At 39.9% G+C, this 12,766-nt stretch overlaps 1 protein-coding gene across 1 annotated transcript in view; it reads left to right on the top strand.

Moving 5' to 3' along the window:
• igsf9ba (immunoglobulin superfamily, member 9Ba) overlaps positions 1 to 12,766 on the top strand; it is a 75,276-nt gene that overhangs the window by 19,532 nt on the left and 42,978 nt on the right. The window contains exons 2-3 of the mRNA XM_078245943.1: positions 4,476 to 4,673; positions 10,018 to 10,164. Coding sequence (XP_078102069.1) covers positions 4,476 to 4,673; positions 10,018 to 10,164 — 345 coding nt within the window. The remainder of the gene's footprint in view (positions 1 to 4,475; positions 4,674 to 10,017; positions 10,165 to 12,766) is intronic.

Raw genomic sequence — 12,766 nt, 5'->3', positions numbered from 1 at the left:
GAAGTCATGGGAAACTCCGGTTATTGGTTAAATTTGTGGAAAAGTTGCGGTGATTGGTCAAAATTGCGAGTCGCACCAAATTCACAGTGATTGGTTGAATTTGCGTGAATTGTTGCGATTGCGACATCGTGAAATCCTGGCGGGACTGTTTATTAAATGATGGTGTCTTGTTAGAACATGAGGCCTTGGCATAGTTATATACAAGACACAATAATAAAACATAAAAAAAACAATATTCACAAGAAGGGGTTCACAAGATGCTCAATGGAATAGGTTTGAATAAAAAAAAGCTAAGTTAGTTACACTAATTAGAAATTTGTGAAATATCTGATAGTTTTATCTCTCAAAAGGAATTCAAATCATACAATCTGAGACATTTAGAGGCAAAAAGCTCGGAGGCACAGTCTAATATGACAATAAATTGAATATCTTTGGGTTTTGGACTGTTGTTTGGAAACAAGATGCAAGATATTTAAAGACATCACCTTCGGCTTCAGGAAATTGTAACAGGCATTTTTTAACCAACTATTAAACCATTAATCGAGAAAATAATCACTAACTAATCAAACTTGCTGTGGCTCTGCCTGTTTAACCTGTAATACAATGAGGAATGTATCTTTCTTTTGTACATGAACTGCCTGCCGTATAGAGGATTTATCTGACAGCTGACTGAATTGTTAGCCTTCATGAATTCATGATCATAGCAGTAAATCCACTATGTGCCGAGTATAGATACATAAACCATATTGGTCTCTTGGATTTATGAGCTGTTTGATTTATGCAGATCTTACTCAACAGATTTCTATCTATGTGTATTTGGAGGGCTTCAGCTTCAGTTGACATTTACAATGCGAAAGCAATCAGGAATTGCCATCATCTCTTAGCTCTATTGATCCCTCTATATCTACAGTGTGGTTTATTTGGAAGATCTTAAGCATAGACGCTTGTATCACATTTATGCGTTGTTGAGAGCATAAATATTTCCCCCTGAATAAGCCCCCATAAACCCGACTGGGTCACTGTGTCTCCATTAAGGAAATGAAAAAAGGCAAAAGCGGTGACCAAACCTCTGCTGATTGTCCCCTCATGAGGATCCCATAAAGGAATTGGAGAATTATTAGCACCTCTAATATATTATCTTAAGTCTTTTAAAGTATGTTCTCTGTCCAAGACTTGCTCCCGCTACCACCAGGATCCAAAAAATACTGCCAGGCAGAAACCCGAGCCTCTAAACTAGTGCTACCTGAACCGCCTGCAGAGAAAACAATGGATTTCAGCAGCACGCACAGTTGTGCCACATAGTTTTGCCAGTGTTTCATGTCAAGTGACTCTACTTACTCAAACCAAACAATGTATCCAGTGTCTTTCATTATAGATGGGAGCCTGATCCCTTTTTTTCTGAAAGTCATAGAGCACAAGTGCCAGACCCAGAAGTAAAGACAAGAGACACATAAAGTCTCTAATTTCATTTGTTATCCAACACCGCTGGTGAGGTGCACACGTGTGTGTGTTTCCTCAAAATCAGTTGTCTCGGACTGTGTGGAACCACTGCTTTAAGGCAACCACGTTGGGATTCACTGATCTAAAATTCAAAAGTAGTGAACTTGTCTTAAGAGCATTTATCAAGAAACTTCAGAGCACATGTCTCTTCACGAGCCCTGTATGTGGTGTTGAAGGTGGTTATTATAATCGTTTTTAAAGGTGTTATAAATGAGGCTGCAATGGAGCGTGCTCAGGTGTAAATTTCAGGCTTTGGCAAGCCGGAAAGGATTAGTTTAGCAGATTTCTGATTTTGTTTTGCTTATAGCTGGATGGGACAGGTTTCCTCAGAAGTGCATTAAAAGGTCATGTTTTGTACGGGCTGCAGAGCAGAGCGTCATGCCCACAGAAGCTCTCTGCAACAATCAACTCCCCTCTCGTCCACTCTCAGCTATTTTTATGCATGTTGACACGCTACACTGACCCTCAGTTTAATCTTAATGACAAATGCTGCTTAACTACGATGATTTAGATGCTCCAAATTAGTACATTAAGTTTTGTTCTTTCTTTGATGCACAGCTTGTCTGTGGCTTGTAGTTGTCCATCAGCTACCCTATGAGATGTCGCACTTGTTACACTTCCATCGTATTCGTTGGGTATTAATTCTGTTTTAGGGTTAACATTCAGGCTCGTGCAGCTTTTTGTATTTTCGTGCTGTTCTTTCAGAGATCTAAATGGTCATTTGGGGTATATTGAGTCATGCAATGCATTTCATTAGGTTTGTGTCATTCATTAGAGCTCAGGGTAATGGCCTTATATTTGTGCCTCATTCTAACGCTACCAGCGCTCCAGAGTTTGTGAGTGGGCACATGGGGAAAGTGCGTGAGAGGGGTTATTATTGCACTGTAATATGGATAATAGCAAACATACAAATACAATTATTGAGCATGGAATAGATTTTAGTTTTTGTATAATTTCCCTACAAAATGTAATGTATGTGCTTGCAAAATATATTTCTCTGTGCTCAAAATATAAAATTGCTCGCTCAGGAATGAGGCACAACTCTAACGCCATACAGGGTAGCTTAGAATGGCTGTTAGCAGGTGATAGCAGGCACAGATGCAAAGCAGATTCCAGGACTGATGCCCGCAACTGACTGGCACACCACATCTCCACTTTAAAAAAGTGCAATTTGATTAAATCTGCTCTGTTTCAGTCCAGAATCTGTGCTGGCTGAAACGAATAAAGTGGATTAACTCTATCACAGGATAATGCAGATTAAACCGGTAGACACAATCACTAAGTGATGCATATGGCCTGTAGGGGTGGAGTTAAAGCTTTATTTTTCAGACAGAAGAACTGGGTGGAAATATTTGGGTTTTAATTACAGTGTGACAGCTGAAAAGGCACAGATCATGTAACATTTTCATTTCATACAGTGACGGTAGTGGAACATGGAGCAGATAACATAACTACATACAGTAACACCAGTGCTGCTTGAGCCCATAATACCTCCAGGTCTGTAACGTATTAGCTCTTCTTGTAAAAAATAATAAGTCCTGCTCGTGCAAATGATGCTGCTAATGAAAGCGTTAAGTTATTCAGCTGGTGGTTCTCTGGAGTGATACGTCAGCATGTCTCTTGATCCCTGAAGCGATTTCCCTCCTGGGCGAGGGCGGGTAGTCATGCTTGCTCTGACGGTGGAGATACAGCCGGTTCAATGAAAGCGGGGGTGGCAGCTGGAGAAAATCCATTCCCAGAGTGAGCGTTCTGCTGAGGCAGGTAGGCCGACCTTTCAGTCATCTGATAGGTCAACGCTCGGCAGCGTGCCTGGACAGTCGTGGCTAAACGCCAGGCCTGGTGGTGCTCATAGTAAAGCTTATCTGAGCAGCAGCCAGCTATGATCAATGGAACCCCTTGGCAGCTCATTTATAGTACAGTATGGCACAGCCACAAAACACTCACCAGCAGACGCAGGTGACAGATGACGATAGGGTTTACCCGTGTGCATGGTGGTCATTCAGGACCTCAATGTAGGCCCAGAGTGTTTAATGTATCTGAAGCAAAATGTAGTTTTAATCCATCGTGCAGTAGTTTAGTCAAGGGCTGCAACTAACGTTTGTAGATTCACCTGTTGATTAGTTGTTTGGTCTTAAAAATGTCAGAACATGAAAACTGTTGATCAGGGTTTCTCAAAGTTTCTCCAAGATGACGTCCTCAATAGGGTTGGGTACCGAAACCCGGTTCCACTATGAAACCGGTTCCTACGCAACCGGTAGGAATCAGACCAGATTAGAACGCAAATTTTGGTTCCTCATTTCGGTTCCACTTAATGTGTCGACTGAAATATTTTCCCTCTGTCGCTCCAAAAACGGACGTAAAAATATCACACTTTCTCTGTAGTCTACCGTTAGCTAGCTACCGTAAATGGCTACTTTTAAAATGCCATATTTTCCCTCTGGGCTCACCAAAACGGACGTAAAAGCATATTAACCATTCACTGCACGTGATCGCTAGTAAACATATTACACTTTTTCAGTTTTTCAAGAATCAGAATCGTTTTCAAAGTACCGGTTCGGCATCGGAATCATAAAAATCCAAACGATACCCAACCCTAGTCCTCAAATGTCTTGTTATTATTATTACTCAAAGATATTCAGTTTGCTGTCATAGAGTAATGAAGAAACCAGAAAAATATTCACATTTAAGAAGCTGGAATCTGAGAATTTTGAATTTCTTTTCTTAAGAAATTACTGAAACGGATTTGTCAATTAATCTTTGCAGCTCTAGTTTAGTCGATATTCTTTAATTGCCTCCTAATTATTGCTTGCAAATTAGTCTTGGATGACTTGGGTGCAATGCCATTTTTCTGCTTTGTCTGCAGGAATTCTGTGCAGAAGAATATACCTGCACCTTGTTCTTTTGTATGTCAGACTCCAGCCCCGAGAAGATGAAATTCCTTGTTAGTGGTAACCACTGCTGCTTCTTCTTCACAGGTGCCCACGGAGTGAGAGAGGAGCCCCGGTTTGTGACGGCGCGCGCTGGAGAGAGCGTGATCCTGGGGTGTGACGTGTCCCCTCCCCTGGACGGCCAGCAGCCCCCCTATGTGGTGGAGTGGTTCAAGTTTGGAGTGCCTATTCCCTTCTTCATCAACTTCCGCTTCTACCCTCCTCATGTGGATCCAGAGTACACTGGTAAGATGTCTGTCTGTCTATGTCAAAGTAATCCAGCCCTGAAAGTATATTATGACATGTTTTTTATTTAATTTTTTAACTTTAACAGCTTTAGTTTATGAATTTTGTATTAATGAGCATTTAGATGCATCTTGGGATGAATCAGGATCAATATCTTTTTAGTTGCCAAGCACAGTAAATCCACAGGACTTTGGCTTGTTGACACTGCAGCAGATACAAAGTTGACAACAAGAGTTTTACAGTACGCATTTTAAACTACATTTTTCCACATGTGAAAGAGTTAGAGTCACATGTGAAACAGAATTCATGTTAAAAAACAACAACTCTATGGATTTAAAGGAATTGCTTGACATTTTAGATACAGAGATAGAGTACACTTTTTCCCAAAATGTCGCTTTTTTTGCCAAGAGTAAGATGTGAAGTTTAATATCACTCTCATGTCTATGCGGTAAGTGTTGGTGAACACTGGTGAACATGTTATCGACCAAACAAGTTACCTGAACACATATTATTTACTAAAGTTGGATGGGATCTGTAACCTGACCAATATTTCCACTATAGCAGAGTATGAAGCGTGTCTCCAAACATGGTAAATCTATCTTTTGTGAGTCCATCAAACTGATGGATATTGTAATGATATATCGCTTCAAAAACATTACAGATTTTAGCTTTAAACTCAAATCATTCTGGAAATATTTCTATGATTATACAGCATATATATTTCCTTACACTGCTGCAAACCTAAGTATAACTTCTGGCTGAGAGCAGAGCCATTTCTGACAACCAGTTCAAACTATTGCAGTGCAAATGTGCTGTGTACATGTACCTCCCAATCCTGTCTCATTGAGAAGATTGACCTGAAATTTCAGCGTGATCCAGTCTGTTTTTCCCTCAAGTATAGTTCTTTAGCTGTTTGGCTTTAAGTATAGGACATGGTGCAGTACACTGAGGCCTTTAAGTACTAAGAGAAATACTTGGCTGCCTTTGCAAAGCATTCCGGTTCTTGAACTGCACTTCTTTCTGTTCTAACATGGCGTTTGGGGCTGTGCAGGGGCATCTGCTACCTCTGAGTGAATAGAGGGAAATAACTGTCTCAGCAATTTACGACTGCATTGTACATACATTCTACATCCTACACACTCCAGTGACAATGCAGCACAGAGCATATAGTGTAGAGTCGATACAGTATATTAAAAACCCGTACATGTTAGTTAGTATAACGCAATACAATTCAACAGCACCATAAACTGCAGCCTCCAAATGATCATAAAATTGAAATAGCGCCTCTCTAAACATTATTACCTTCATGAAGGGAAAAAAAAAACGCTGAGTGTATTATGTCCTTTTACGTTGATGCAGGAGCATCATGTTTCTGGCCACCCTGTGAATTAAAATCCAATATTTACTCTGCTCAGCTCTGTTTTTGGTCTCCAAAAGCTAAGTAAAATATTGGACTCGTTAGCTGCTAAATGCTATACACTATGTTCACCAGCTAGCTGCTAACTCTGCCTGTCTGTTGTTTGGTGCTTGCAGTAGCTTAGAGTAGCTTACAGTGAGTTTTGTTCTCTGAAAACTGCTGCCTGTTGTGGCCACACACTATGAGAGCGGTGAAGCTTAACCAGAAGAGTAAAGTTGCTGGCCATAAATCCAAAACAATTGAAACTGAAAGATGCTATAAAGCTCTGCAGACCTGAAGGTTGTCACAATGAACGAGCCCTTTCACATTTAATCTAAATAAAAATATTGATTATAGCTATAGCTATATATATATAAAATGTCCCTCTCCTGGCTTAGACAATATATTTGCATCTGCCGTCACACAGACTTGCAGCAGGAAATAGTTTTTTCTGATGTTGCTTCAGCATCTGTGACAAGATGGCGAGCTGTCAGAATGGGGTCAGAATTATCCCTTCGTGTTCCCACCTCTTTACCAAGTACAAAACCCCTGCCTGACCTGGTAATATGCTGCGAAATGAAGGCAAAGCTCGGCTTGTCGAAAAGCTGGAGGATTCAATTCCCGTGTGAGGTAGGGTTTTCAGGGTTTGTTTTCAGTGAAAGTGGTGTGAATAATAATAAATTCATTGAAATTACTTCCTGTGGGCTTTTCAAGCAGGGTCACCACTGCAAATACGACTAATGGCAGTGACTGTCCCCTCCTTTTTTTTTTTTGTTCTGTAGTGGCTACTGTAGATACTGCAGCTGCTGGAGCGTTTCATTGCTTACTTTAACCTCCTGACCGGCAGCAGGGTATGAACGACCAGTGCTTTCCAAACAGCATCACACTCCGCTGTGCTCGCTCGGGCTCTAGTGGGCCTCTGCCATGTGGCGTCAAGTCCACTGCTGAGGAATTACCATCGAACAGATGCAACATGAATATGGCCGGTCTCATTACATAGATTAAAGTTTGTTCTGGGGATTGCATGTGCATGGCGACAGTGTGTGATAATGACAGTGGCCTATAGTTGATGAGATGCTCTTTGGGTCCGTGCAGTCTCAGAGCTCATTTGGGCTACTCCCATGAATTGTTATCACTTAGTATGAATGAAATTGGTGAATAGACTCAATGTGATATTATTCCATCACACAGCTGCTACCAAAACAGAGTCGATTATCCATGAATGCTGCACTTACAGTATGGACCAATCCAAAATATGTTCACCATGCAGATTTTAGTGAATCCATCTATGGGTCAATCATTTTGTCTGGGTCAGTGATCATTACCTTTGTTCACTTTAGACACCAACAGTATATTCATTGTAATAAGTAAATTGAGATTCCTCATTAGAACTGTGTATTTTCAGTCTAATTTACTGCAAAATGAGAACTACATATCTCCTTGCAGACTAAAATCTATCTTTTTAAAGTGTTTCCTGCAGCTATATGGAAATTAGAACATTTAAAAACATCTATTTTTGTGCCCACTCAAGCAACGACGCAATCAATAATTCAGATGTGCAGCTTGTGAAATTTTAGTGTCCCGCTTTGGGACAAGCTGTTGGAAAACGAAACCATATCTCGGATGCACAAGGATAATATGGATATGTACAGTATAAGTAAACATTATTGCCCTCTTAGGAGCTCCACTTTTCCTACATGTACACAGTAGGCTACAGGATAATGATGTAAAAAGCTATGTTTTATCTTACCGTTAAATAACGAGAGTTAATAATAAGGATTTATAAGCGTCCAAATGCTTAGCTTACTGCTCGTTATAGAGTACAGTACCGACTGAGTGTGTAATAAGTGAACCAGGGAGTGGTTTCTGACACTTAAAACACATATAACATATGGATAGGATATAACAAGTCAAGGCTTTTTATGGTGGCAAACTCCATTATCACAAGGGAAAAATGAGAAAAATAAGACTTCAGTAAATTTTTTTTTTAAACAAAATACAAAACATACAATTTACAACATGAAAAAATCCCTTCCCAACTATATATTTTCCCTTTTTTAATCGTATCTCTAAGTTTTTTTTTTTTTAAGTCTACCACACTGTCTCCTAACTTTGTCACTTTGGATCTTTAGTGTTTGCTTTTTAAAGCTTTCCTATTTGACAAAGCTTGCGATGTGATCTGAACAATGTGTTGGCTCATCTGTTTTCACAGTAGACAGAAGCCTGTACTGTGTAAGTGGTGTATTCCCAGGGGGGGCCGGTCCTGACGTGGATACGGTGCTGTTAACTCTGTTTACAGCGGCACCCTCTCACACTTTGACAAATGGGAGCTGAGGTTGATCCCTACCCTTCACGCCACCACCCACCCCACTCAGCACTTCAATGCCCAGGCAAAAAATAGACTTGACTTTTTAAAGACAAGCTACCTTTTTTTTTTACTGCAAGACTGCAGCTCGTCTCTCCTCCTCTTTGCTGCATCGATTTTCTGCTAAAAAAAACACCAAAAAAACGTCAGTTTTCTACCCCAACTATGGCACTATGGTATCTATCCATCTATTCCATTTATATACAGTGCTGGTATAGCATTTCAGCCCGCCCTTCAATATATTTGCCTGACAGTTTGAAAAACCAGGAAACAGTGCTTATAGAACATCTACACAACAAAGTTAGAAAAAAATGCTGCATCTCCGAACACTCGTCAGACAGCAGAAGCGAATGTTTTAGTCTGTTGGGCTGTCAGAGGCAGCCATGTGAGCAGCGGGCTGGAGGCTTGAAGACAGACAGCTTAGCAGCTGAAGATTTCACCAGGCCTAGTTTCCCGAACTTCTCTCATCCCTTGTGATTTCTTCCTTTTAGAATTCCAATTTATGCTCAGCCTTGAAGCGGCGGGGATGAGGAAGTTTTATAAGACATAGATGATTTCTTTGATGTGGGAGGCTGGTCTTTTCCCATACCAATACTTTATTTTAATTCAGCTGAGGGTATTGCTCCTAGGTAGTTTCATGCATACATCCCAGTACTGGAAGGTAGCTGGTTTGTTTTCAAGTCACATTTATGCTTAAATATTGTGATGTTTAATCGACAAACACTTTGAGGAATATGCTTATACGCTTTCTTGCCGAGAGTTAGATGATATCACTCATGTCCGTCCTCTGTACAAACATGAGAGTGGTATCGATCGTTTTCTTCTATCTCTTGGCAAAAGGCTAAATCATTACCGAAAATTTCAGTCTGCATGTTCTTCAGCATGATCCATTTTGTGTTTCCTCCAACGGTCCAAAGACTTGTAATTCAGGCTGATTGAAGGCTCTAAATTGCCCCGTAGGTATGAAGGTGCAGTAATTGTTAGAGATTGTCTGTCTCTATTAACTCTGCGAGAGACTGGTGTTTTCCTGCCTTCCATTCATTGCTTGGAAAACTTCCAGACTGCTGTACTCAATGAGTACATTAATACAGTTAATAAGAATTAATTTATTTTTCACAGCCGACTTGGACTTTGTGCATCAAAACAGGCTCGTGCATGTGTTTATTTTAATAACTAGTAGTTCAAAGTCTGACTTTATGAGGCATATACTGTTGCATGTAATCCTAATAGCATGCAGTACTCAGTGGCAGAATGTATTTTGTTTGTCTTTTTAATCTCTTTAAAACACATTAGTTTACACCATGACTTGGAGGCTACATTTGATGCAAACCCAGTGCATCATACATTTGTTTCATGCTGCGAGAAGAAAAAAGGTTGAAGTGAAGGGCTTAACCCCCTGCTGCTATGATGGATATCTGTGGTGAACAGTATAGCTAGGTGTTTTGAAAAACAGAAAAAGACAAATGTGTGTATGTATATATATGTATGTGTGTATATATATGTATGTGTGTATATATATATATATATATATATATATATATAGAGAGAGAGAGAGATATATATTAATCCCCTTCTGTCTCCAGGTAGAGCCTCTCTGCACGGGAAGGCCTCCCTACAGATTGACCCAGTGCGCTCCGAGGACCAGGGCTGGTACGAGTGCAGGGTCCTGATGCTGGAGCAACAGTACGACACCTTCCACAACGGCAGCTGGGTGCACCTCACAGTCAATGGTGAGTCACCTGCCAATGGCGCCTGTTGTCTGACTGGGAACATATGTGTTTGTGGGTGTGAAGAGAAACAAATAGAAAACCTATCCTACAATTAAGCTCCGTATGAAGAAAAAAAAACCTAGTATTTCCTACTAGAGGACATTTTGTCCTCGATCTTCTCAAGGTAAAAAGTACAAACGCAGGTAATAATAGTCTGTCAACACACCTGATGATAAATAAGCATATCATTATTTAGCCATTACATTGATTATAAGGAGGACCAATAGTCCAATATGCATACATATGTTTGGTAGATAGTGTAAATGTTTACTTGTTGTAATGTAATTTAAAGTTCTTCTCCGTGTTTTTAGTTTTGATTAAAGTGCTGCTAAAATAGCTAATTTTCACTGACTTTGCTGGCATCAGGTATAATCATAGACATCTGTACATACAGTCTGTTTTTAATATATAGTTCTGCATCCTTCAATTACTTTTAGTTTTAGTAGTTCTAACCTTGATTTTACTATATTTCTTTAAAGTTTAATGTCAAACGACATTTAGCAGCTTCTCATATGCGAGAATTTGCTGCTTTTCATCATACATTGAATATCTATGGGCTATTTTCTTCACTATTTCCTGACATATTTAGAAAAAAATATGTATGTGGTAATTATCAAACATATAAACTGAAAGGAGAGATTTAAAAGGGCATTCTTATTGGTTTCTGTGTGCAAACTCCTCTTGTACTTGCTGGACTTTTACTAAAGTGACTCGCCCTAATGCACTACTTTTGTCTTTGGTATTGTACTTAAAAAATAAAGAAACTAATCATACATTGCAGCCCTTCAGTCACTCTGGTTCTTGACTCACTGGTCCACTTATCTGCTGGTGACAGTTTATGGTTTTCTATATTCTTTTTTTACCAGACACATTTGAAGGAGTAGTTATTAGACACGGTTTCAGATCATTCCTGCAGCTTCTTTTCAAAAGGCCCTGGCGTGAAAAAGAGATGAGAGGCTGGTTAGAAGAGAATTGATTGCGCCCTGTTTGAGGCGGTTCCGGCAGGGATCGTCTGCGATAGTCTGAGAGCTATCAAACTGATGACCAGGCGGAAAAAAAATCTGCACCTTAGCATTTCCCAGGAATGCCCCAGTGGCTCAGAGAATCCTGTGTGAAGTGTGTCTTCACATTGTTGCAGAGCGGCAGGGACAACGACTCATTTTGTGTTTAATTTTTTTAAGCCCTATATTGCAGACTAAAATCAATATAGACAGATATTATATTAAGCTGCTTCATATATTTTGCAGTATATGTAACTGAGTAAATGCATGATGCAGCAAAGATGCAGTAAAGTTAATGCAGCAAATTCATGTAGTATGTCTCATTTTGTAGTATTCCTTGCATTTCTTAGTTGGCTTTTCTGCAACTGGTTAATATGAATCGGTGAATATTTGCCAGATCAGAATGGTTCAGGCCAAAAGTGGTGATTTTCTTGTGTTAAAGCTTCACAGGTCTCTAACTTCAGAGAGCTGTAATCCTCTGTGTTGTTAGAGAGAGACTTTGCGAGCAAACTGTCAAACTAATTCACATGTATATTTTTAGCGCTGTGTGAAACTCATGCATTTTCGATTTGATCATGCATATGTTTTACAATGGATGCAATTCTCGTATTTGAATAATGATTACAACACGCTGTATGCAAAATACTGTGTAAAGAACCATTTATAAAGTCCATTGCACAGCATAATCACTTTGGAATGAAAAATGCTGATGTGTATAAATGGTTATTATCAATGCAGAACATAATGTTTTCTTCAGTGTGTGTTTGTGTGTTAGTACAGCATACACACATGGAAAATTGCTTTCCGCACTGTGTTCTGTGTGCAGCGCATTACATCAACATTGACATGAGAGCGTCTCATTGTATGTGTTTGTATGCCGCTCAATGAGATCTCTGTCTGCTGGTTGAAGTTGTAGTTGAAGAGTGAATAGGTCGTACTCTGCCATCACCTGCACACTCTCTTGATGTTTGGAGTTTGGGAACGTCTGTCTGTGTGTGTGTGTGTGTGTGTGTCTGTGTGTGTGTGTGTGTGTCAATGTCTTGTTGTGTAGGCATACTGAATCTCTGTAGCTTTCCTCATCAGTATTCACTCTTAACTTCAACTGCTGCCTCCCTCTCTCCCTCTTCTGCTGCTCTCCACTCCTGTCAGGCCTTTCAACAGAAACTGAGCTCTTCGGGTTCTAGCAGAACTAATAATATCTCTGAATGTCATATTATATTTGGCATATTAAGTGACGTCATTTTACATGACCTCATGTATGTACTGTGTCTGGCTGTAAAGATGCAGTCAGCTTGCTCTGCATACTTGGTGTTGATGTGTTTAACTGGTACAAATAATTATTTGTCCTTGGACTCATAATTGATTTAAAACGCAGACATTCATGGAAATACCAAAAGCAGCAGTTGTTCCAGAGTCAAGATATTCAAAAAGGGAATTCATATGAAGACTTTATGCTACTGTTGTCATCTAAATGGGTGTCTGTGAGGGAAGCAGGTGCCATTTTCGTCTGGCCCCCACACAGACACTAAGGGCACCCATTTCCTTTGGCTGTTGGTATTTGC

Source organism: Sander vitreus, chromosome 3 (assembly GCF_031162955.1).
Source record: "Sander vitreus isolate 19-12246 chromosome 3, sanVit1, whole genome shotgun sequence".
NCBI classification, from domain to species: Eukaryota; Metazoa; Chordata; class Actinopteri; order Perciformes; family Percidae; genus Sander; species Sander vitreus.
The sequence above is the reverse complement of the archived record's forward strand: the minus strand, read 5'-3'. Positions and strand labels throughout refer to the sequence as shown.